A 26,932-nucleotide genomic window follows, 5' to 3' on the forward strand; every position below is an offset into this window, starting at 1 on the left:
CAGGCACTCTGCTGAGGAGTTTTAGGAACATAGAGCTGATTTTGCTGCAGTCCCTGCCCTTGAGGGACCTAATAACTGGAGATTTCATTTGTGTATTTGTGTGTTGATTAGGCCTCCTAAAAACCTGGTATTGGTTTATTGACAGCAAAGAAAGATAAATGACTTTTTTATTTTTAAATTGTAAATACTCTTATTGTTATGGAAGCAGTCCATGAGCATTAGAGCATATAGAATCAGCAAAAACAAAAAGCAAAACATCTCTGGCATGCGGAAATCATCACTGTAATCCTTGGTTCATATCCTCTCGTATCTTCATATATGTACATATGTATTATGTATTTTGCTCACAAAAATGTTTTCACATTGTTTGCAGACATACTGTGTGTTGTAACCTGTTTTTTTTTTCCTGTCAATAATTTCCACTTTTCCATGTCAGTAAATGCTTCGAATACTCAGGTTTTCCCATTTGAGCCAGAAGTGTCCTTTCCAGCTAATTTCTCCAAATCACCCTTCAACTCAAGACCTTACATTGCATCTCCGGATTACATCCTTCCTATCTTTTTAATCCGGTATAGTCCCTTTCTTATAATTCTGACTCGAAAAGAACTGGCCAGCTGTTCTGAAGGACAGTCCATCTCCTTTATTTGCCTTATTGTTTCCTTGTGATGTCATTTCACTTACATTTTCCACTATCCTCTGTATACAACTGAAAGATCTAACTAAAGTTGTGGTAGAAGCAAGTTAAACATTTAGGGCTAGAATACTTCACGGGTGGTAATCCGTACTTCACGTTCCTTCACATCAGAATACACATTGTCTGAAAACCTGGTTGACCCACTATCAGTGATGATCAGATTGACCCTTGGGCAATGGCCATAATTGGAGATTTTAGAGGGAAAGGGAAAAAGGAGAAACGGAATAGGAAAAGTGTGATACAACTTGGCTACCCAAAGGAAGTGGGAAACCCAGCAGCAGGAGGTAGGACACCAAGGACATCCAACTGTCCTTCCCACTCTGACATCGCTCAGATGGTGACCAATCCTCTGATCTTGTTCTCATAATTAGGAAGGCAAAAATAGAAACAGAAAGTTTTCCTTTATGAAACTGAGTTGAGCTGAGCGGATGCGGGATTCAGACCACAGAGAGGCACCATCACCTTCTCTGCAATCTGGGACAAGACCTATAAACATGGAGAACAGAGAGCTGTTTTTACCCACCCCTATTCTTTTCAGTAGCAGCCCTTTCCCTGCCACTGGCCACCAGGGGGAGCTACGACAAAGCAATCGTTCCTTCGGGCCTGCGGGAACGCGTCTAGATAAAGCTTGTCCAACCCAAGGATCCGTAGCAAGATGCCGAGGCTGTACGAACTGTATTTCTGCTGTCTCGCGAGCACGAGTAAGCCCCCTCCCCGCCCGCGCGTGGTCAGGGCCCTTCCGGTGATTTGAGGCAGGTGGCGCTGTCTGCGGCGTCGCAGCGGCCGTGGGTGCCGCGGCGACGCTCTCCCGGCGGGCAGTGCGGCCCGGCTCTCCGGCGGCCGCGAGTGCCACGTCCCAAGTGCTACGCGGAGGAGCGGAGCGGAGCGGGCGGTGCTCGGGGGGCGGGGAGCAGCTCGGATCCGGGCCCAGCCGCACTGATCGCCCGCCGCCATGGGGTCCTCGCAGAGCGTCGAGATCCCTGGCGGGGGCACGGAAGGCTACCACGTCCTGCGGGTAAGGTCTCCGACGACGGCTTGGGAAAGGCGGGCTGGAGGCGGGGCCCGGCCGCAGGGAGGCAGAGGCCCCGACGGGCCCCTTCCCGGGACAGCCAGGCCCGACCCCGAAGAAGAACGGCGACCGCGGGCGCTGCATTAGCCGAGACCGGTTCAGGAGGCCTCTCGCATCCCGCCTTCCCGGAGCGCTCCGGGCCCGGGGTGCGCCGCCCTGGGAGGACGGGATGGAACCTGGGCGACAGCCGGCCACTTAATCGGGGGGCGGCCCAAACATGGGGGGCGAGGGGACAACCTTTTTCTCCTCACGGCCTTCTCTGTCCCCTGTCTCTTAATTCTTAGCTTACAAAGTTAGGAAAGGCTTGGGGGCAAAGTCTGCAGAAGAGGTGATGATGAAGGTAGCATTTGAGTTTTCTGAAAAAATGAAGCCTGGAGCTCGCAAGCTAGAGGCAGGGGATGCAACGGCAGGTGTTTATTGAGCGCTGTCTGGATGTGCGGAAAACCAATTAGGCAAACAGAAAATGAAATGGTCCAGAAGTAGGTTTGACGGACTTAAATTTACTTGATTTTGCAGGAGTTTTTCCTCTCCCGGGTCGCTCCTGACCTTTCCAACCCTCCTTTTCCACATTTCCTGGTGTGGGGGGGGGAACTTCCGTTCTGTTCTAAGGCTGCTCAGGGTGTGGTGGAGATTAAGGTTTAGATCCACAGTGGTAGAGGTAATGGAGAGGAACGTTGAAAAAAAAAATCTAGGTAAATAAAGGAAAGCAGCCTCAGTCACTAGGATAAAAACATAGTGTCTCCAAAAGCATTAGGTAAGCCCCTGCTTATGAGCAACCTAAGTTGTGGCAGAGTGTGTGGTATACTTATAGAACTGGAAGTCTTTAAAAGTAGCATTGATGGTTATGTGCTGTGACACCTGCGTGAGGGCAACATGATGGATTGTCAGCAAAGTGGACCCAATCTGTTGTACCATTTCAGGACGTAATAGAGTGTCACTAAATAGCTGTTCACAGGCAAGAACATTTTCACTGAAAGTGAGAACGTGTACTTTCTGGTGCGTATAGTCATTTTCTGCCTTAGATCCCATGTTTTAAGTGAGAACATTCTTAAAGTGAATTACCCATGTATGGGTGTGATAGCACTGTGATCGATCACCTTTCTGATCATCAGGATTAGCATGTCTTGTCTCTCCACTCTACTAAAAATCTCTCTTGAAGCCATGCTGTTGGTAGGAAAGGATGATTTTCCCAGAAGATAAACAAAGCATATTTCCTTCAGCAAAGCCAACCCCAAGAGCCACACGGATGGGAGAAATTGAAGGAGAAATGTCAGATCCAAATGTAAAGTGAAAGTTAGTGGCCGTACTTTTCTATCATCTGGTTTGATTTTGAGTATCCTACCCTGGGGCGTGATATCCGGTATTACCAGCTGATTCTCACAGTAGCTGATTGTGGCCATGAATCTTTGGAGATTCATGATATTTTAATGATACATGCACTCAGTAAAACAGCATAATTGAGTTTTAAAAGTCTGTTAGAAAGATGTACACATCAAAATGATTGCAGTTGAATGACTTATGTTAATGACTGTGTTCCATGTAAAATAAGTTGAAGTATATTTTCTTTACATAGATGCGCCTCAGTAAAGCAGCACTCCTACATATTCAGTAGTGCAGATGTGTTATTAATCTATAAATCTGATTTTCAGAAGCACTAGGGACTACCTTAGTTTCCAGTCTGCATCTGGAGCATAAATGTTGCAGAAGATGAAATCTTATTCACGTTTTATTAGAGGGAGCTTTAAAATAGTAATGACCATCTAACTTAGGAGAATTTTTTAAATGTTTTTGAGTTCCTAACCCACTCTGTCCCTGATTCTGTAATTGGTTTCCAGTTACCTTTGTTTTTAGAGGGGAAAGTACTGTGTTAAATCTGAGCATATAGAAAAATCTTCCTTTCATTTATTATGGCCTAAATGTACAGTGATACATTCCACTGCTGGATTACTGAGCTTGTAAACTAGAATAAATATGGTAAGATAACCCTGGAATAAAATCACTCATGTTAACAAATTCTAGAATGATTTGATTAGAAGTTTGTTTTCTTTAATAGTTGATTCCCTGGCCATTTCCTTGTTAGTAATTAAAACTTGTTTGGGTTTTGCAATAACAATTACAGTGACATCCATATTCACTGCTGTTTTATTATTGTTTTTTCCAAGTCCTTACAATTCACATAGATTGAACTTTACATTTTTTTCTCTTTTCCATATCCATTAGTAGATTCTGCTTTTAAAATTTTTTAGGGGACAACCTTGAAATAGTTTCAGATTTTCTGCTGTGAGTGGTGTACTTTCCTTTTTACGTATTATGCATTTATGTATTAATGAACTTTTTCAGGTTGTGATCATACTTTATATCCGATTCCCCATTCCTACCCTAGAAGTAACTACTATAGTTTCTTAAGTATCTTTTCAAAAATGTTTTATGCATGTAAAAAGAATTCTGCCCCCTGTACTCTTTCTGTTTCATATTGTAACGTTGGAATCATAAGATACATACTGTTACTCCCCTCTGGAGGAGGGGAGTAACATCTTATTTGATAATCATCTTGGCAGTCTTTCCATAGCAGCACATAGAGATCTGCCTCTTGGTTTCACTTAGCTCTGTAGTAGTTTGTTACACCATAGTTTAGTTAAACAGCACCTCCTGGTGATGGACATTTGGTTTTTCTAGTCTTTGCTGTCACCAGTACGTGTTCACCTTAACTACCTTTGTTTTCACTTAAAATACATTTTCTCAAGTTATTGAATCTTAATGTTGTTTTTTATACAAACGATCTTCATTTTAGTAGATTACTACTTTGTTTTCTGATAATCAACACCTGTTCATTACAGACCTTTTAAATAAGTTAAAAAAGTATAACAAAGAATCTAAATTATCTGTAATTCTGTCATCTAAAAGTAAATACTGCTAATGTATTTTTCCTGTGCCTAATCTTGCCCCTTACCCATTTTTCACAAAGATTTTGAATGTGAGACATTTCGAGTACAGTATGGTCTGAAGTTATATTAAGATGTTGATTACTACCTAAATATCCAGTTGCTGAGGAACTGGTAAATAAATCAGGCCCTAACCGTGATTGGAATGCTATACATTCATGAAAACGGTGTTTCAAAACACTCTGTGGCCATAGGTACCTCTCTGTGTAGGTGCATGTACAGTCGAGTGTCCAGGAAAATAAAATGGAAAGATAATAAGCCAAGATATTAAAAAGGATTATTGGTGAATGGTGATATTTTTATATTCCTTTTAAACTTCAGTATATTTTCTAAAATTTCCACACTGGTCATGAAATATTTGTATATTCACAAAAAATAATTAAAGGATATTTTTAAAAGGTGGACTCCTATTGGAAATTTTTAAATTTGTTCAGAAGCCTTTTATTTTTTTTAATTAATTTATATATTTGAGAGAGAGAGAGAGAAAGACAGAGCATGAGCAGGGGGATCAGCAGAGGGAGAGTAAGAAGCAGGCTCCCCACTGAGAAGGGAGCCCGATATAGGGCTTGATCCCAGGAACCTGAGATCATGACCTGAGCCAAAGGCAGATGCTTAACCATCTGAACCACCCAGGTGCCCCCAGAAGCCTTCTTTTAAAAATAGCATTATATTTCAGATTCCCTTATGCAGTAAGTCCAATTTAATGTTCATCATGAGTACCACTTTTATTCCCACTCTCCAGTCTTAACATTTAGGCAGGAAAAATGTTAGCCAGGGCTTCTTAGTTTTGTTAGAAGTTACTGTAAGTTACTATAGTTGAAGTATGTTGAATACAGAATTCTTGCCTAGGTTCTCTTTTAATGACCAAGTAAACCGCACAAGGTCATTTTCAAAATTACATTTTTGGAGTTGCCTCATTGATGCCCATTATAAGATTTGTTTCTAAATTTAAATATTCAAATTAGTTGCATTCTACATTTAATATTCTTTGAGATGGGGTTATCTGAGGAAATTCTGGAACCGGTGTTCACACCACTAGGGGGACATGGAAAATGTCATATTCACTATTCCTTGTCATTTCCTTCAAGAGAGATTCTGAGTGATGGATGTTTTGAAGGAAAGGCCATTGAGATGAAGTATGTCTCCAGTGTAATAATAGGCCTTTATCTTCAGAGCTATTTGATGCAGACTGGGCAGCATTAAATACTCTTCTTAGAGGAGAAAGTGACAGTGGAATTATTTCCATAGAAGCTGGAGAGTGCCTGAGTAGCTCAGTCTGTTGGGTGTCTGCCTTTGGCTCAGGTCATGATTCCAGTGTCCTGGGATGACTCCCATGTTGGGCTCCCTGCTCAGCATGGATTCTGCTTTTCTCTCTCCCTCTGCCCCTCCCCCTGCTCATGCTTCTGCTCTCAAATAAAATCTTTAAAAGAAGAGAGAATGGAATACTTAGAGCTACTGTTACATGGATCTGTCCTCTTTTAAATGGTGCGTCACTAATTACGTGAAATCCTGTAGGATTTCAAGTTGGTACTTATTTTGAGAAAGGGAATTCCTAATATTTGATAGTCATAGTTTTTTCTATTAACACACTGTTCTCGAATTTTTTTTTTTTTAAGATTTTATTTATTTATTCGACAGAGATAGAGACAGCCAGCGAGAGAGGGAACACAAAGGGGGAGTGGGAGAGGAAGAGGCAGGCTCATAGCAGAGGAGCCTGACGTGGGGCTCGATCCCATAACGCCGGGATCACGCCCTGAGCCGAAGGCAGACGCTTAACCGCTGTGCCACCCAGGCGCCCCTGTTCTCGAATTTTTTAAATTCATTCCCCCATTTGAAAAACAAAAGTCTCACTACCATGCTCTTCTCTCCTCACTCATTCTGAAAACAGTGGGTATAAAAAGAAAACAGGTGGGTTATTTGATGTTTTTCAAATACAAAGTTATACTCGAAAAAGCTTTGTAAACACTCACCTAAAGATTTTGATCTCCCAAAATTGATCTCTCCTACTAAAAGACTGTGAATACGGGTGCCTGGCTGGCTCAGTCTACAGCATGTGACTCTCAATGTCAGGGTTGTGAGTTTGAGCCCCACGTTGGGCAGTTAGGGCACCTGGCTGGCTCAGTTGGTAGAGCATGTAACTCTTGATTCTGGGTTGTGGATTTGAGCCCCACGTTGGGTGTAGAGATTACTTAAAAATCAAATCTTTAAAAAAGACTATGGAGTAGTTTAATAACCATTCTTTGAAATTCCTTTCAAGTGTAGGAATCAGATTATTTCAGTTCATAAATGCCATGGAATACAATGTATGTGAACTTTACACACTTTTAAGAATTGTAATTATCATTGAACATAAACTCTTCCTGATATTAATAGACCTTGAACAAATCAGTGTTAGACTGTTTATTACACTTTCATATTTTGTGATGAAGTGTGTTTTAATGTATGGACTGTCATCCTCAGGATCCTTATTTGGGGAAACCCGTTGGTGTGTAATTACAGTTTCTGTTCTGGTCAGTAAGTAGTAGAGTGCACAGCACTAGCTGTAGTGTTTTCTGGGTCAGATACTGACAGGGCTTTTTTTAATAATACCGCTGAAATTTTCATAAGAATAGAACGTAGGGAAAAAAAGAATTGACCTTAGAATAACCATTAATTTCAGTACATTTATTTTGCTGGCTTTAATACTGTGCTGAAAGGATTATGTTATTTTGATTGATTCACTAATATTAGTTAATCTAAACTAGAGAAAATATTTATCTCTAAAGGTTTTATATGTACTTCAGTATATAACTGTAGATTGCCTTCAGAGATTTGATTGAGTAAGATGACTTTTTTTTTCCCCTCCAAATAGCAGGCAGAATCCAAAATAGTTACTCTGAGAGACTGTACATTGTCCCTCTTGGCATTGCAAATAAATTTACTGCAGCATGAAGAGAATGATGCAAAGGATTGTTTTTGTTTTAAGCACCAATGAGAGAGCATGCCAGCACATTATCAGCAATTAGGAACCTTGTCGTCATGTAGACGTGAATATATTGAAAGACTTCAGAGTACACCACCAGTGACTACTCTTGGGAATCCCTGGATCCTCGTTGTCAGCTCCATCACTGTGTTTTCTTGGGCAAACCTTTGAACTTCTTTGAGCTCTATTATTTTTATCGGAAAAGTGAGGGTAATAGTAGTGCCTCCTCCACCTTTTGTATTAAAAATCATATTAGATATTGTATATGAAATATTTTGAAAAGAATTGGGTACAGTAATTTTTTTTTCTTGGCCTGCTGCCACCTTACAGAAGGCCTAGCCCTTAAACTTCTTTATTAAAACAGTGCTGTCACTGGGTATTATGTAAGACTGATGAATCACAGACCTGTACCTCTGAAACCAATGATACATTATATGTTAATTAAAAAATAAATAAAAATAAACTAAAATAAAAAGTAAAAAATAAAAAATAATTTAAAAATTAAAATAAAATAGGAAAATGTGGAAAAAAAAATAAAACAGTGCTGTCTGCCTCATTGGTTATCATCCCAAGGATTAAATGAGATATTGCATAATAAAGCATTTAGCATGTGGTCTGGAATATGATAAAGACTCAATAAATGTTAGCAGGTGCCGTTATTAGCATCTGCATTATTGTATCACCCATTGAGAACCACTGTTGTAGTGGCAATACTAGTTAAAATAGACCTCCAAGCATATTAGGTAGCATTTACATTTACTTGATAATTCAGTAGCTGCTTCTTGTTTATGTATCTAACCCTGTACTTTACCGCTTAAGTTTTGGGGCACCTGGCTGGCTCAGTTGGAATAGCATGCAACTCTTTTTTTTTTTTTTTAAGATTTTTTTAAAAATTTATTTATTGGACAGAGATAGAGACAGCCAGCGAGAGAGGGAACACAAGCAGTGGGAGTGGGAGAGAAAGAAGCAGGCTCATAGTGGAGGAGCCTGGACGTGGGGCTCGATCCCATAATGCCGGGATCACGCCCTGAGCCAAAGGCAGATGCTTAACCGCTGTGCCACCCAGGCGCCCCAGCATGCAACTCTTGATCTTGGGGTCATGAGTTTGAGCCCCACTTGGGGTGTAGAGATTACTTAAATAAATTTTTAAAAAACCTGAAGCATAAGTTTGGGATCATATCTGACCCATTGATTTTATTAATGTGCCTGCTAATTTTTAAGGATCCTCCTTTTTAAGGAAATTTTGTCTTTTTTAAAAGAGAGGTGGGTACCAATGTCCTTTTTATTGCTTAGCATCCCAGTGATACTAAACAAGTTGATTAAAATGCCTGAAAGAGTCTATGTAATTAAAATACTGTTGTTGGGTTTGATCTACACCGTAGAAGCTATAGATAGCAGCATTTAGACTTATTTCATGGTGAGTCATTCAGTTTTAGAAACTGTCTTGTCAACCTCCTCACTTTACAGCTAAAGAAAATGAGCACACAAGGATTATTGCCTAAGGTCACGAAGCAAGTTTTCTTTCCCTAAGAATCAAATACTACCTAAGTTGGTATTTGAAGATTATAAAATTAGGTGACAGGTTGTCAGAATTGTTGCTTCTTTTGGAGCAGACTTCAGTTTCTTTCAATGTCATTTTCCTGATACACAGACCTTTTCTAAGAAGGTACTGTATACTGATAGGTTTTAATTTCCTTTTAGTTACCATTAGAATTTTATTTCAAATTGCTTCATATGTTATAAATTACATCATAGGATCAGTAAGAAAAACATGCTCTTCAAATTATTTTGGGAAAACATGTGAGAATGTTTTAGCAAGTAAAGCTTGAACTCTTCTAGTCTACTGCAAAATAATTTCCACATATTTGTGTCAAGTCCCAGATAGGAAAACTGGCCCTTTTCAGACATAGAAGAACACCCCCCACCCCACTCCAAAAATGACTTTTTTTATGACTGAAGGATTTAGGGTTTATTTTTATTATATCACATTCCCAAGTCTTTTCCCATCATTTTGATCACCTAAGCATATACATAAAACACGAGGCTTTATGTGTGTAGTTGGAATGAGTCATCATTGATACTTGGATTGAACTTAATTTTTAGTCTTATTTAACATCTCTGCTGTTTTTAAAAATAGTTTACAAAAGTGAGTGTTAACATTAAATTGAGAGCTAGAGGAGATGATGGTGTAGACAGAAAGTCATTCAGAGGAGCTTAACTACCTTTCATGTGTGAAGGAATTGGTGGTGCAGTAATAAAGAGGAGACAGTTAACACATTCCACTGAGCCCATTTTATGGAAACATCTCCATGATTAGAAAACTTAAGAGAAATAATTCACATACTAGCCAGAAATGTGGGTAAGTGTGTCTTTGTATATCACCTTATAAAATGCCTACTTTGATGATATCCTGTGTCCAGGAAGTAGCTTTGCAATTTCCTTTGTGTGTTACATTAAGGTGGCAGTTCTGTACTCCTCAGCTGGAAATATATAAATGACCGATGGAGTTGGGAGAATGCCTTCCCCTGACTCCACCCAAACTTTTCTTCTCTGCTGTTGCTCTGTCCCCAAGCCAAGATTTAAGAGAGAGAGTGGTTCATGTGAAATAACCCAAACCTAGTATAAAGTACTATTGCACTTTTAATCCCAGAAGACGAGATGGATGCTTCACTGGAAAGCAACCAGTACAGAACAGTTAGGTCTGTACACAGAGAAAATTCCATGCTAAGTCTGGTAATACTTGCTAATGATGCAGGATCAGAAGGTGGGAGAAAAGCCAAAAGTTTAATTGCGTTTATTATCTGGAGGTTGTTTGGACAAAGCAGTTAATGGCTGTTTTTCAAACTTTATTTTTATTACAGATCAAAGTAAGCAATTTATTTTCCCTTGCAACTAGTGTGTTCTACTACATTTCATGAAAAATAACGACTTATTAAGTCATGAGTTTTTTATATTTTATCTATTCTGATATTTTCTTATTTTGACATTTGTTTTATGACCCACTAAATTAATTTCAGAACCCACTGAAACTCCCTGTAGTTGAATGACACCACTTAAAGAAGAATTGCTGTATAGTTGGTGATTCCAAGTCCAGCTTCTAATCATGGTTGCTAATTTCTTTTTACGTAATGAGGATGGATACCCCTTCATTGTGTAGTTTCTGCCATAGGTTCTCATTTTTTGCTTCTTGAATAAAAGTCTCACAGATTTTGTCTTGCTTATTGTAGCTGTTTTTGTCTAGAGTGTTTATGGAAGAAGTATTTCATATTGTGATTTTTATTTTGGTAAGATAACCTCCATATGTAAAGTTCAACTCCTGTAAGCGCCAGTAATTGTGTTTATAGTTTATTCTACCTGTCCATGTTTTGGTGACATTTATTTTTATCATTCATTTGTAAGCATAAGTACTCTTCAGTATTTTTAGCTGCTGCATTGTATTTCTTAATTGTTCAAAGTAAACCATGAGGCCTGAGAAGAATTGGAAAAAATGGAACTTCAGCATGCTTTTTCAAGCTCTCAGGGAATGGATTTGTGTAGTCAATTTCTTACTTAAAATGGATTATTTATTGCCTTCAGTATCAAGAATATGTCATATGCAGGTCTATTTTTAAAATGTATTTCATGCTTCCCAGCATCATTGACAGATGCTAAATATATTTTAGCCTTTTCATATCTTAATTGTTGTGATGACATCCATATGCTGTATTGTATTTGTATTGGAATACAAATCATGTACTTATGACCTAGACTTTTGGTGTCCAGTACAGTAGCCTCTAGCCACATATGGCTTTTTAAACTTTGATGTAAATTATTTAAATTAAATGAAGTTAAAAATTCAGCTCTACAGTCACACAAGCCACATTTCATGTGTGACTAGTGGCTCCTGTATTTGGACCACACACATACAGATTACTATAATTGCAAGAACTTCTAAAATTATCTTAATTGCAGAGACTTTTTTTTAATCTTTGCATTCCCTACAACAAGACACAATCACAACTTTTTTTTTTTTAGATTTATTTATGAGAGAGAGTGTGCCCACGGATTGGGATGGGGAGAGGGAGAGAGAGAATCTCAAGCAGGGCATGGAGCCTGACACAGGGCTCAGTCTTACAACCCTGAGATCATGACCTGAGCCGAAATCAAGAGTCAAACACTTACCCAACTGAGCCACCCAGGCACCCCACAATTACACCTTTTTCATAAGTGCATAGTCCATACTTACTATATAGAATTTGGTAAATGGCTTAACGCTGGTGCTTTTTTCTTCCTTTTGGTTTTTGATTTTTGAAATTTTTGTTCTCATTTTCTGCCAGCTGTCATTTTTTGCTATAATCAAGTGGCAGTAGAACCTCTTTCAGTTCTTTTGGCTAATTTCTGTTTATTGGTGGCTTGGAAATCAGGTAGCCAAAACATATAAATGTAAATAGACTATAAGAGTGGTCCTGAAACTAAAGAGCAACCTACTAAAGAATGAATGGGTCAACCAGGAAATTAAAGAAGAAGTAAAAAAAAAATTCATGGAAACAAATGAAAATGAAAACACAACTGTTCAAAACCTTTGGGATGCAGCAAAGACAGTCCTAAGAGGGAAGTATATAGCAATACGAGCCTTTCACAAGAAAGGTCTCAAATATACAACCTAACCCTACACCTAAAGAAGCTGGAGAAAGAAAAGCAAATAAAGCCTAAACCCAGCAGGAGAAGAAAATTGATAAAGATTACAGCAGAAAACAAGGAAATAGAAACCCAATGAACAGTAGAACAGATCAGTGAAACTAGGAGCTGGTTCTTTGAAAGAATTAATAAGATCGAAAACCCCTGGCCAGACTTACCAAAAAGAGAAAAGACCGAAATAAATAAAAATCATGAATGAAAGAAGAGAGATCACAACCAACACCAAAGAAATACACACAATTACAAGAACATCATGAGCAACTATATGCCAACAAATCAAGCAACCTGGAAGAAATGGGGACGTTCCTAGAGATGTACAAACTACCAAAACTGAAACAGGAAGAAATAGAAAAGCTGAACAGACACAAAACCAGCAAGGAAATAGAAGCAGTAATCAAAAATCTCCCAACAAACAAGAGCCCAGGGCCAGATGGCTTCCCAGGGGAATTCTACCAAACATTTAAAGAAGAGTTAATACCTGTTCTTCTGAAACTGTTCCAAAAAATAAAAATGGAAGGAAAACTTCCAAACTCATTTTATGTGGCCAGCATTACCTTGATCCCAAAACCAGACAAAGACCTTGCCAAAAAGGAGAATTACAGTCCAATATCCCTGATGAACTTGGATGCAAAAATTCTTACCAAGATACTAGCCAGTAGAATCCAGCAGTACATTAAAAGTATTATTCACCACGAGCAAGTGGGATTTATTCCAGGGCTGCAAGGGTGGTTCAACATCTGCAAATCAGTCGGTGTGATACACTACAGTCATAAAAGAAAGGACAAGAACCATATGATCCTCTCAATAGATGCAGAAAAAACATTTTTAGTGAGGAAAAACAGAACTTTTCCCCTAAGGTCAGGAACACAGCAGGGATGTCCATTCTCACCACTGCTGTTCAACATAGTAGTAGAAGTACTCAGCAGTCAGGCAACAAAAAGAAATAAAAGGCATCCAAATCAGCAAAGAAGAAGTCAGAATCTCACTCTTTGCAGATGATATGATACCCTATGGGAAAACCCAAAAGACTCCACCCCAAAATTGCTAGAACTCATACAGGAATTCAGCAAAATGGCAGGATATAAAGATCAACGCACAGAAATTCATTGCATTTCTGTACACTAACAGTGAGACAGAAGAAAGAGGAATTAAGGAGTCAATCCCATTTACAATTGCACCCAAAACCATACAATACCTAGGAATAAACCTAACCAGAGAGGCAGAGGATCTGTACTCAGAAAACTATAGAACACTCATGAAAGAAATTCAAGACACAAATGGGGAAGCTCTCCATGCTCATGGATTGGAAGAACAAATGTTAAAATGTCTATGTTACCTAGAACAACCTACATATCCACTGCAATCCCTATCAAAATACCAACTTTTTTCAGCTGGAAAAAATAATCCTAAAATTTGTATAGAACCAGAAAAGATCCCGAATAGCCAAAAAAAATGTTGAAAAAGAAAACCAAAACTGGTGGCATCACAATTCTAGACGTCAAGCTCTGTTACAAAGCTGTGATCATCAAGACAGTATTGTTCGTACTAGTACAAAAACAGGCACATAGATCAATGGAACAGAACAGAGAACCCAGAAATGGACCCTCAACTCTATGGTCAACTAATCTTTTGACAAAGCAGGAAAGAATATCCAGTGGGAAAAAGTCTCTTCAACTAATGGTTTTGGGAAAATTGGACAGCCACATGCAGCAAAGGAAACTGGACCATTTTCTTACACCATACACAAAAACAGACTCAAAGTGGATGAAAGACCTAAATGTGAGACAGGAATCCATCAAAATCCTAGAGGAAAACACAAGCAGCAACCTCTTCGACCTCGGCTGCAGAGGCTTCTTGCTAGACACGTCTCCAAAGGCAAGGCAAACAAAGGCAAAAACGAACTGTTGGGACTTCATCAAGATAAAAAGCTTTCACACAGCAAAGGAAACAGTTGACAAAACCAAAAGACAACAGACAGAATGGGAGAAGGTATTTGCAAATATCTTATCAGATAAAGGGCTAGTATCCAAAATCTATAAAGAGCTTATCAAACTCAACACCCCAAGAACAAATATTCCAATCAAAAAATGGGCAGGAGACATGAACAGACATTTCTCCAAGAAGACATACAAATGGCCAACAGACATATGAAAAAGTGCTCAACATCACTCTTCATCAGGGAAATACAAATCAACAGTCAGGAAACGACAGATGTTGGCGAGGATGTGGAGAAAGGGGAACCTCTTACACTGGTGGGAATGCAAGCTGGTGCAGCCGCTCTGGAAAACCGTATGGTGGTTCCTCCAAAAGTTGAAAATTGAGCTGTCCTACAACCCAGCAATTGCACTACTGGTTATCTACCCCAAAGATACAAATGTGGTGATCCAAAGGGGTACCTGCACCTCAGTGTTTATAGCAGCAATGTCCACAATAGCTAAACTGTGGAAAGAGCCCAGATGTCCACTGACAGATAAATGGATAGAGAAGATGGAAGTATTACGCAGCCATCAAGAAAAAAAAAATGAAATCTTGCCATTTGCAACAATGTGGATGGAACTAGAGGGTATTATGCCAAGTGAAATAAGTCAATCAGAGAAAGATAATTATCATACGATCTCACTGATGTGGAATCTAAGAAACAAAACAGTGGATCATAGGGGAAGAGAGGAAATAATAAAACCAGAGAGGGAGACAAACCATAAGAGACCCTTAAGCATAGGAAACAAGGTGAGGATTACTGGAGAGGAGGCGGGGATGGGGTAACCCTGTGATGGACATTAAGGAGGGCATGTGATGTAATGAGTACGAGGTATTACATAAGACTGCTGAATCACTGAACTTTATATGTGAAACTAATAATACATTATAGGTTAATTAATTGAATTTAAATTTTTCTAAAAAATGATCCTCAAATACTCTGAAGAAGAATGAGCATTAGAGTAAGTTACTTTGTGGCCTTTGCACTGAGTACTCAGACTTCTTTTAGATTCAATTGCTGGCTTTCAAACTGTGTTCTCTGTAGGTGAAATACTGGGTATATTCTTAGGTTGTAATTTCATTTCTGCTTTTTGGATAGAGGGAGTATGTATATGTTAAAGCTTGTTAAAGTGCACGTAAGTGTACCACTTGATGAATTTTCGCAAACAACATTCTCCTGTAACCAACATCCATCCCTTTCCAGGCACACTGACTACCCACCAACCCCCCAGAGAGTATACTGCCCTGATTGCTAACATCGTAGATTAATTTGACCTGTTCTTAGGTTTATATAAATGGAATCATATGTACTCATTTGTGTCTGGCCTCTTTTTCTCAAATACTGCTTGTGAAATGTTGTGTGTTGTTGTAGGTCTCTCATTTTATTAATGTATTTTATGCCATTGAGAGAATATACCAGGATTTCTTTATGTATTCTGCTCAACATTGTATAGTTTTTAGTTCAGGGCTAGTACAAATAGTGCTGCTGTGAACATTAACTGTGTTGGAGAACATATGTGTACCCATTTTTCTTGGCTATAGTAGAGTGCAATATTTGGTCAAATATTTCAGTATTAACAGACACCGCCAAAAAGTTTGCTCATTTATATTCCCACCAGCAGTAATTGAGGTTTCCAATTGTTCTGTATCATCACTAACACTTAGTATTTTCCGTCTTTTTTATTTTGGCCATTCTGGTAGGTGTGTAGTGGTATCACATTGTGGTTTTAATTTGCTTTAATTTTCTTGATGACTATTGAATTGAGCATATTTTCATATTTATTGGCCACATCAATATCCTTTTTTCTTAGGATCAACTAAACTCTTTCCCCATTTCCCCATTAGGTTATGTTTTGGGTTTGTTTGTTTTTTTAGTAGCTTCATTGAGATATAATTTACTTACCATTAAATTCAACCTTTTAAATATAGTTCACTGTTTTTGTAGTGTATTCACAGTTATGCAATCATCACCAATAGTTAATTCCAGAACGTATTTATTACCCCCAGAAAGAAACTCTGTACCCTTTAAGCTACTTGCCATTCCTCCTACCCCTAACCCCTGGCAACCACTAATCTGCTGTTTCTGTAGATTTGCTGCTTCTGGACATTTCATATAAATGGAATCATACAATCTGTGGTCTTCACGATGTAGCGTAATGTTTTCAAGGTTGATTCATGTTGTAACATGAATACTTCATTGCTTTTTCTTGCCAAATAATATTTCATGGATGTACCACATTTTGTTTATTCATTCATCAGTTAAGGGACATTTGGGTTGTTTCCACTTTCTGGCTGCTATGAATAATGCAACTGTGATATTTCTGTACAGGTTTTTATGTGGACATGCTTTCATTTCTCTTGTTTACATATCTAGGAGTAGAATTGTTGGGTCAGGTGATAACTCATTAACATTTGAGGATCTGCCAAACTGTTCCCACAGTGACTGCACCATTTTACATTCCCACCATTAATATATAAGGGTTTGTTTCCAACCTTTGTTATTGTCTTTATTTTAGCCAACCTTGTAGATGTGAAGTCTTTTCTCATTGTGGTTTTACTATCTCTTTCTTAGTGATTTGCAGTAGTTCTAAATCTGTTCTGAGTACAGTTCCTTTGTTGGGTGTGTATTGTATCTTTTCAGTGTCTTAATTGTGTCTTTTGACGAGCAGAAATTTGTAGTTTTAGTATAGTTCAGTTCATAAGTTTTTTTAGTTTATGATTAGTGCTTTTTGTATCCAGTTTAAGAAGTCTGTTCATATTTGAAAATCTGAAAGATATTCTCTTTATGTATTTCTCTAAAGGCTCTATCATTTTAGCTTTATGGTTTTACTTCTTTATTGTTCCTTTTTGTTTTATTATTTGATCTTCAAATCTGTTGTCCATCTGGAATTGGTTTTTGAGAGATTTATTTTAAAAGATGGTTTTTCTCCTCTTGCTAGTTAACATTTTATGTCTTTTTTTTTAAAAGGGGTGAGAGACAATTAATACATGGTTATAAAAATAACGTAGTGTCCAGGAATTCATTGGTTATAAAGATTTGCCCTCAGATGGTGATTGCAGAGTTAGGAACAGGAGTTTAAGATTTGTAGGACTCCTGGGGCACCTGGCTGGCTCAGTCAAAAGAGCATGTGACTCTTGATCTTGGTGTTGTGAGTTCCAACCCCACGTTGGTGTAGAGCTTACTTAAATATAATAAATAAACTTAAAAAAAAAAAAAAGATTTCTTCCAAGCATCAAACATGCCAGGTACACCATTAAAAAAAAAAAAAAAAAGGTTTGTAAGACTTCTATCATATGTCAGAGTCTTAGCTCAGCGTTTCGTAATCTCATTCAATCTCTACAGTATTCTTGTGAAGTAGATGACATTGTCTTTTACTTGCAAATGAAAAAACTGAGGCCCAGAAATATAAATACACTTTCCCAAGCTCACACAGCTAGTAAGTAGGTAAAATCATGCCTCAAAACCAAATCAGTCTGGCTCTGGAATTCTATTACCTTTTCATTGTGCATTTTTTCAAAATCTTGTAAAATCTTAACTATTAAACTTTCCAGTTTAACCTATCATCTTAAATTGCTGTAATATTTGGCCCAATAATAAATGCTAATGACCTGTAGAACCAGGTAGGTTTGTAGGTAGATAGATGGGTTTTTGTTTTAATGTGGTTTGAAGGAAGCTGGCAATGAATCAACAATTGAGAGATCTTAAAGTGGACAGAAAGAATTGGAGTAATAATATGATGCTTGAAAGATTAGGTGCCTAAGAGATTCTTGTCAGTGGATAATATTGCCAGAGAAACTTACCTGTGTGGGTGTTTAATTTGCTGTGTTGTAGGTCTTATTTTCCATGCTATGAAATGTAGGAAATTTCCTTTATGTATATTAGGGTCAAAGAGAGCATTTTCTAGGGTTCCCTCTGCTGGCTTTCTATTAGTAATTAAGATACCCAGTTGCCAGAAAAATGCTGGTACTAATGATGTAAGTAATTTAGGAAAGAAATTAATTTCGAGGTCCAATAGTGGAGATCAATGTTTGTAGCAAATGCAAATAGAAAAATAGAGAAAGGATTATTTAAGCTTACTTATTTATTTTAGAATTCATATTTGGCTATTGAATCTCTTTTGAGTTATGGGGAAGAATACTTCTAATGGTACTGAAAACTTTCCATTTCAAACAAATAGTAGTAAAACTTTATACTTGGAGGGTGGCATGATAAGCATTGGTGTGTGAGATCAACTTTCCGAGTTGGTGATAACATTACAAAAGTACTGTCTTTGGCCTTTTTTAACTAAGAGATAAACTCTTGGCAGCCTCAGTGGAGAATTCTGAAACTGATCAATGGACTGGTTGGTTTCTAGAGAAAATGGTCATTTGGAAATATTCAGAGAATTAGATGATTAGATAAGGACCTTAGTAAATGAGAAACTCCATGGTGAGGGGGCTCCATGGGTCTATGGTAATTATCCTCTTTTCACACCTAAGGCATATCACACCTAATTGCTAGGCACCTAATAGTCATTTCACACCTAGTAGATCATGAGTCTTTCCTAGCGAGTGGTGACTTGACCTCACTTTTCTTCTCAAAATAGCCCCAGACAGCCGCCGTTCAGAGTTGCCTTTTGAGGAGAAATCTGTCTGCCACTTTGAGTTCTAGACGTTTTGCTTGGTAATATGTAGAATATAAAATGTCCCCCATTTAAGAAAACTGAGTATAAAGAAACTAAACAAGTATGTGCTGATTATTTTCATTAGAGCCAACACTTGTAAATAATAAATCTCTTCGATGTTTAACTTTAATTTACAAAGGTGATGTAGTCCCAAATTCGCAGGAAATTTTGTGTAAATAAAGCAAGATTAAACAGTTATTGGAAGTTGAGCTTTGAACCAACTTCAGAATGGACAACTATTTCTTACTGTGACAAATGAAGAAGACCTAGTTTTACTCCTTCAGAAGCAATGATCGTATAATCTGGTTTTAAATAAATAAAAGGTAGCATTAGTCCAAGAAGTAATGAATGTATTATTAATCCAAGATCAAGTATCATTAGTCCAAGAAGTCTGTTATTAGAGGGACAGATTCTGGGAACAATCTGGGTTCCGTTTTGAAAGCATTAAAATGATTTGTTACTGTAGATAGCTACAGATTTATGTACAGGCGAATGTGTGTATCATTTGCATAACTTCAGAATTGACTGTTAAAACTGTTAGGACTGTTACAGATCAGCAGCCTGCAAGTATCAAGGCAAACCTCATTTTCATAGGATAGTTTTGACAGTATAAAATAACGTCAGTTAGAATTAAAAAGTCCCTAAAAGGTGAAAATATTTTAGAGGAAATGCAGAGTGTATTGTATAAACTTTTTGCTGTTCTGTCATATTACTACTCTTAATAGATCCTAATATTTTTATTACTGTAAATTTAGAAAATTTAATAGTTAATTTTAGTTTATTTCAAATTTGGGATGCCAAACATTTGCATTGTTGAGAGTCTAAGTAATGTTAATCTTCCATTTAAAGTCCCCTGTAAGTCTGGCTCCATGTTTTCTTTCCAGCCTTCTTACTGGACTAACAGTTGTAAGATACACTTCTGAGTTTAACCTCTCCCATGAGCCAGCAGGACCATAGGCAAGTCATGGGATGGTTTCTTCCCCTGTAAATAAGAATTACACAAAATCTGTGGTTTTAGCACTTTATTTGGAGAAACCCTTTGAGAATCTAATGAAAGCTGTGGATCTTTATACCCAGAAAACTGCTGATTCATACAAAGTGTTGCATGTAACTTCAGGAGCCGCAGTGTTCTCTGAAGCCATCCACACTTTGGTTTAAAGATCCCCTGGATTGTAGATTTTTTGATTTTCAAAATATGTAATTCTTTATTTCTATCCTACACAATCCTGTTGTCTAGCTATACTATTATCCTCATTTTTTCAGACTCCTGGATTTTTACTCATTATTTCAGCTTTCAGTGTCCTTTCTTAGCCCCTTATCCATCCTCACCTTTAAAACCCTTGACTTAAAGCACAGTTCAGATGTCTTTTTTTTTTTCTGTGAAGCTTCTTCAGTCAGAATTAATTTTCTCCTTAGAACTTTGTACGTCCGTTATAGCCCTTAAACTCGTCGGTCTTGTATTGCAGTTATTAGAGGGCTGTGTGTCCTCTGTCTTCCCTTCCTCTTATCTGTTCCTTAACAGATGATGACTGTCTTGACATCAACAGCTATGTTCCTATTAGTTTGGTAGTTGAATGGTGCCTTACTAATAGTAGTTGTGGAATAAATGCTTGCTAAATTAATTTGAATTTGTCACTCAGTTGTGATGACTGTGTGTTATGTTATGTGCTATATCCTGGGAAGGTTGCCCCCGCCCCCTAAAAGTAGGTGGTGTGAAACAGAAGCATAGAGAAAGAACTTCATATATGGGATGAATTTAAAGAATGGATAGAATTTAGGGAGCTGCAAGGGCATTATCTGGGAGAGATGAAGAGAAATGAGAGGAATCGTGTGTTTTACCTGTATTTCCTCAGCAGTGAAATTAGTGTATTTTTACTGAAAATAGATAGATATTAAAATTTAGCTTACAGTTTTTAATTAAGCTTTGTATTTTACATTTTTGGCACTTTTGTTTTTATAGGTTCAAGAAAATTCCCCAGGACATAGAGCTGGACTGGAGCCATTCTTTGATTTTATTGTCTCTATTAATGGTTCGAGATTAGTAAGTTTAAGCTGTTTGTAGTTTCAACTAATATTTTGTAATCTTTTGAAAATATAATTTTTCAGATTATTTAGGGTGGGTGTTTATTCAGTAGTTACAAACATTATATGGAGTATGATACCAGTTTATAAAAATTATGTTAGGAAACATGAAAATGTCAAATACAGAATACTATACTTAACCCTTCAGTGATTATCTCAGGAGAATAAAATAGCTCCTAATGTTTTTATTAAGAGACTTTTATATGTTGAATATTTAATTTTTTTAAGCAGAAACAAGATGAAAAAGTTTGCCTTTTCAATGATTTCAGACCTTTGTACATTTGGATTAGTAAAGACTCATTCTCAAATAACACATCAGTTTGCTTGGAGCTAAATTTCATGATACACAAATAATGTTTTTAGAACCAGATAGGTAAGTTCCAAAAGTACAGAATTAAAACCTCCTTGTATGAGTTGCTTTCAGTTTACTTATAGTAAAGTCTTAAAAGAAAAAAATTATACTTTCAGCAAAGGAAATTCTTATGACAGTGGCTATTTGGTTTTATTTTTTCCTCACAGCGGTTTTAAGTTTTTGTTTATTATTTATCATCATCTTCTACATAATGGCCTTTATTCATTTATGTAATGAAATATTTAACATGCTGCTTCCGTTTTTCTTTCCTGCCAGTTCCTAATAAATAAATAAGATGTACATTTAGGAGTGCTGACCAAAATTAAGAACCTCAGCAAATGTTCTAGATTTTAAAATCAAAGTCATACCAACTGTCTTAATAATATGACTTCTTGTGGAGTATTTTGGTTTTTTAACATTAAAGCCCTAGAGCACTTCAAATAATGTAGGGTTGCAAAATCCATAATCCATAGTCAGCTATTAGAAAAAAGTCTGAAGTTGGAAACGTAAGAGTTGTTCTTAATATTCAACATTCTTTCACTTCAAGGAACATTTGAATGTTAATGACAGCTTTACCTGTTGGATGTTTCATTTATGTTAATTATTAATATTACTCTCATAGGGCCATAGGATGCTTAAGCTAAGATAATTAACATTAATTATTTATTTATTAAGAAAAATGATTTCTCTGTGTTCACAGAATAAAGACAATGACACTCTTAAGGATCTACTGAAAGCAAATGTTGAAAAGCCTGTAAAAATGCTGATCTACAGTAGTAAAACACTGGAGCTGCGAGAGACATCCGTCACACCCAGCAACATGTGGGGCGGCCAGGGCTTGCTGGGAGTGAGCATTCGTTTCTGCAGCTTTGATGGGGCAAATGAAAACGTTTGGCATGTATTGGTAGGTATTAACCGTGAGCTGTTACTTACGGTTTTTGAAACGATGTAGAAGGATGCTGTCTTCATCTTAGTTGGATTGTAGAGGCGTTATTGGGCTATTTTTAGTTTCTGAAAATTAGAATTCATTGCTGTGGGTTAATAGATTTTCAAAGTTTAGGAAGAGAAGCAAAGATAGATGCCTGAGAACTGTTGTTCTAGTGATTCATCCATTAGAAGGAGAAATGTCAAAGCAGATAGCTACAGATAGCTAAAATAATAAATATTTTAAATTCTTATTAAATATGTGATTTTTATGCTTGCGATTTAAATATATATATTCTCTAGTTTCTGATACATGTCTAACGAGATAGAAATACAAGGGCTTTTTTAAATCACTAAAATTAAGGACTATGAACTGTAAAATTTGAAAGATTATTTTATATACATTAATTTTGGGTTGTGTTTTTGTGTTATTCTAGGAAGTAGAATCAAATTCTCCTGCGGCACTGGCAGGTCTTAGACCTCACAGTGATTATATCATTGGAGCAGACACAGTCATGAATGAGGTAATTGGTGTATTTATTAATAATGAAAGTTATAACATTTTCTCATTCATGCTTAAGTTCAGAAGTATATTTACATAGTTTACATTTAGAGTTGAGATTTAGGTCTTTGTAATCAAGATAACTGACGCACCAGGGTGTTAAACAGGACATCTGGGAGGTGGCTTATAAGGTGGAGCTGTAAGGAGGAATCCATACCGCATGGCAACGGCACAGATTTGGTGTATGAGCTACAGAAATCTCCTACAGGAGCAGCTGGGTGGCTTGGTCAGTTGAGCGTACAGCTTTTGATTTTGGCTCAGGTCACGATCTCAGGTTGGTGGGATGGCACCCCAAGGGGGGGACCCTGTGCTCAGTGGGGAGTCTGCTTGAAGATTCTCTCCCTCTGCCACTCCTCCCACTCTTGTGCATGCATGTGCGCACAGCACACTCTCTCTCTCTCGAATGAATCTTTAAAAATAAATGAGTCTCATTTATCTCTAGACTAAATCAGATGCTCATTTTGGTTATTGATTTCATTTTCTCTTCCCCCTTTTAAGGGAACAAAATTGGCTCAGCTGTATCAGATCCTTTTCCTTGTCTGTTAGCTAGTGGAAGTATATATTGCTAAATCGAAAACGAGAGAAAAATGAGAGACCCAGATAACCAGGTCTTAATAATGAAGAGTAGGGGCACCTGGGTGGCTCATTTCCATTGAACATCCGAGTCTTGATTTTGGTTCAGGTCATGAGATTGAGCCCTGTGTCAGGCTCCATGGGGAGTCTGCTTGAGATTCTCTCGCACTCCCACTCCGTGTGCATGCTCACTCGTGCTGTCTCTCAAATGAAGAAATAAATGTTTAAAAGAAGATAATGAAGAGTAAAAGAATGTATAGAATTTGGGTGTAGAAGAGTTTTGCTAAAATTGCTGACTAGGTCTTAGGGAACTAGAGATAAAGCATTGCACATAGGAGATGGGTAAAGTATTTGAAATCTTGTTTGGAGTATTGGTTTTAAGGAATGAATTTTATGTCTAGCAGCAGGGCCTACAGTTTGTACTAATTAACAGGTTTTCCAGGTGATTCTGATATTAGCCAGCTTTGAAACCCACTGTTCTTAAGTCCAGTAATATGAAAATGTTTTTCTCCTATGATGCTTTTGCAGTCTGAAGATCTGTTCAGCCTTATTGAAACACATGAAGCAAAACCGTTGAAACTCTATGTGTATAATACAGACACTGATAACTGTCGAGAAGTGATTATTACACCAAATTCTGCATGGGGTGGAGAAGGCAGGTAAGGTCATTTTTTAGACTAAGTTATGATGGCTTAAACTTACCAGTAAACATTGTAAACACCATTGCTTTTATTTTGAAACAAGTTATTTATTATAAGACTTCTCTTGTGGAAAGGGAAGAGCTAACCTGGAATATTGAAACCAGTAATCCATTTTTTTGAAGCCCATATTTAGGTAGTGTGTGTGTGTGTGTAGTCCTTTACTGATCTAAGAGCAAACAGCCTTGTTTGATTTTGTTATTTTAATAAAATAGTTTTCAGTTTTATTTTCCCAGTTCGCTTCCCCAACAGTGGGACAATACAAGTGTAACTTTCTCTAGCTGTTGGGGAAATTTCTTAGCATTTTGTGGAAACTGTTGGCTTTCAAAAATGGACAGACTGATTTCAACCAAAAGTTAGACAAAATTGCAACAACAGTAAAAAGCAACCTTATAGGGGTGCCTGGGGTGGCTCAGTCGGTTGTGTCTGCCTTCCGCATGGGTCATGATCCCGGCGTCCTCGGATTGAGCCCTGCATCACGCTCCTTGCTCAGTGGGGAGCCTGCTTCTCCCTCTGCCTGCCACTCCCCCTGCTTGTGCTTGCTCTCTCTCTCTCTGACAAATAAAAATCTAAAAAAAAAAAAAAGGCAACTTAGATCATCAAGCCAAGTAGAGAACAAACTGTAGAAAATCAGTTTTCCAGGATCGTTCAAGTCAATTCCCTAATTCCAGAAAGCCAAAGTAAAGCATGCAGACTTAACTTTGCTTCTTTAGGTCTTTCAGCTGTTGTTTAAATTGTATGAGTTTTTCATTATTTTGAAAGCCTTGTTTAATTGAGGAATTCTTGAGCATAAGCCATAATTATAGGAAAGCCTAGGATTTGGAAACTTTTCTAAATATTTTGTAAAAGTTCCAACATTTGCTGGGAAGAGGATGACTTGGTTGAGGCAGGCAGAGAAAGACCCTATTTGTTCATAATATCTTTCCCTATGCTACCTGAGATTCTGTAGCTGACTATATATTGCAACCAGAATGCTAGCTTGTTGCAATTTGAGAAAATAGAGGTAACATCTTAAGAATCTGGACTGTCTGGGGCAATTCTTTTTTTTTTTTTTTTAAAGATTGTATTAATTTATTTGACAGAGGGACAGCGAGAGAGGGAACACAAACAGGGGGAGTGGGAGAGGGAGAAGCAGGCTTCCCGCTGAGCATGGAGCCCAATGCAGGGCTCGATCCCATGACCCTGGGATCCCATGACCCCGAAGGCAGATGCTTAATGACTGAGCCACCCAGGCGCCCCTGTGTGGGGCAATTCTTGATCAAGTTATTGTCCAGGTTTGTAAACACGCAGAAATATGATCTTCTCAGGGCATTCAGAATTGACTCATTTCAGAAGGACTGCCTCAGATAAACTAAATTTGTAGAGAAGCTGCTGTATTTATTAGAATTGCATATTTTTAGTTTATAATAGAAACATTTCCCCTCTCCAGATAGAAGAATACTCAGGTCAGATTAGTATCACAAGAGTACTTGGTAAACAGAGAATCGAAGTGCAAGGAAGAGATTCTGCTAATGGTGAAGTCCAGCTGCAAAGAACATCACTAATTCTAATAAGAACCTTGTTTTAAAATGCCCCTACCTCTGAAAGGCTATCATTGATCAGTTTAAATTATTTAATCTTACTTTCTTCCCCTAAATCTGAGATCTAGTTCAGTGAGGATTGCAGATTTGATGGTACAAGGGACGAAAAGTAAGCCAAGGAATAAGTAATTTTGTAATACGAAGCATCATTGTAAAAATCAGATTTGGATTAGAAAGAGCTGGAGTTGGCCACTGCTTGCTCTCCCAGCTTTCAGTGGTGGTAGTATCCACAGAAATAATAGATGCCTTGTCAAGAGAGAGGCACAGAGATAACTGTGCGTGGCCTTCTCAGAAAATATCAAGTAGTTTGGGAGATAAAAGCAATCACGATGGAAACCCAAGGTGGAATCATTGTGAAGGGCCTTACCGTGGTCGAAATTTGGATACACCTTGGGCAGTGGGACTGTGAAACACTGGACTCGTGGGGGCGGTCGCTGGTTCCAAGCAGTAGAAACCAACTGTTGCTGTCATAAGCAAACATGAATTTATTGCTGTGGAGTTGCTCCTATAATCAGAGAAACAGCTAAAGAATCAGACATGGGAAAGACAAGACTTAACACCATTAGGGAGTTAGAGAGGAAGGAAATTAGCAGTTTTCATTAGTATTCTACTGAAGGGATGAAGCCATTTCTGGTTTTTTTCTGTCACTCCCAAGATTCGCAGCCATGGGCAAGAGAGGTGGATTGGCCTGGTTTGGGTTATGAGCCATTCCTTGATTTGGACAAGGCCCCTTGATGGACAGTCCCACCAGTACTGTGCACAACGCGGAGAAGTAATTCTCCAAAGGGAAGAAGGAAAAAGAAATATTGGGAGGCCGGCAGACTATGAAAAGAAGCAGTGTGATTATGTCTTATTAAAAAGATGCCTCTGGTGGCAGTGGGAGGATGAAGTAGAAGGAATCTGGATTAACTTGGATTGATTTGTGTCAGGTTCTGAAATAGAACTCGGGGCTGTGTAAATGACGTCATCATACAGAAGTGCGTGGAGTTCTTCAGTGGAAAGGCCATATGTCACTCGTTCAGCAAATAATTATTAAGTGTCTGCCAAGTGCCAGGAACTATTATGGCAGTAAACAAAATGAGGTGTCTGCCCTCAAGGACCTTAACATTTTATTGGGGGAGACAGAAAATAAATAAATGTGCAGTGTGTTAGATGATGATAAATGCTTGAAGAAAA

General features: G+C 37.9%; 1 protein-coding gene across 1 annotated transcript in view; it reads left to right on the top strand.

The window, feature by feature from the left end:
* The first annotated feature begins 1,469 nt into the window (after positions 1-1,469).
* The window catches only part of GORASP2 (golgi reassembly stacking protein 2), a 35,481-nt gene continuing 10,018 nt past the window's right edge, over positions 1,470-26,932 (top strand). The window contains exons 1-5 of the mRNA XM_002923910.4: positions 1,470-1,709; positions 20,946-21,026; positions 22,120-22,323; positions 22,781-22,867; positions 24,007-24,137. Of these exons, the coding sequence (XP_002923956.1) occupies positions 1,647-1,709; positions 20,946-21,026; positions 22,120-22,323; positions 22,781-22,867; positions 24,007-24,137 (566 nt within the window). The 5' untranslated portion in view covers positions 1,470-1,646. The remainder of the gene's footprint in view (positions 1,710-20,945; positions 21,027-22,119; positions 22,324-22,780; positions 22,868-24,006; positions 24,138-26,932) is intronic.

This window comes from Ailuropoda melanoleuca, chromosome 2 (genome assembly GCF_002007445.2).
Source record: "Ailuropoda melanoleuca isolate Jingjing chromosome 2, ASM200744v2, whole genome shotgun sequence".
Classification (NCBI taxonomy): Eukaryota; Metazoa; Chordata; class Mammalia; order Carnivora; family Ursidae; genus Ailuropoda; species Ailuropoda melanoleuca.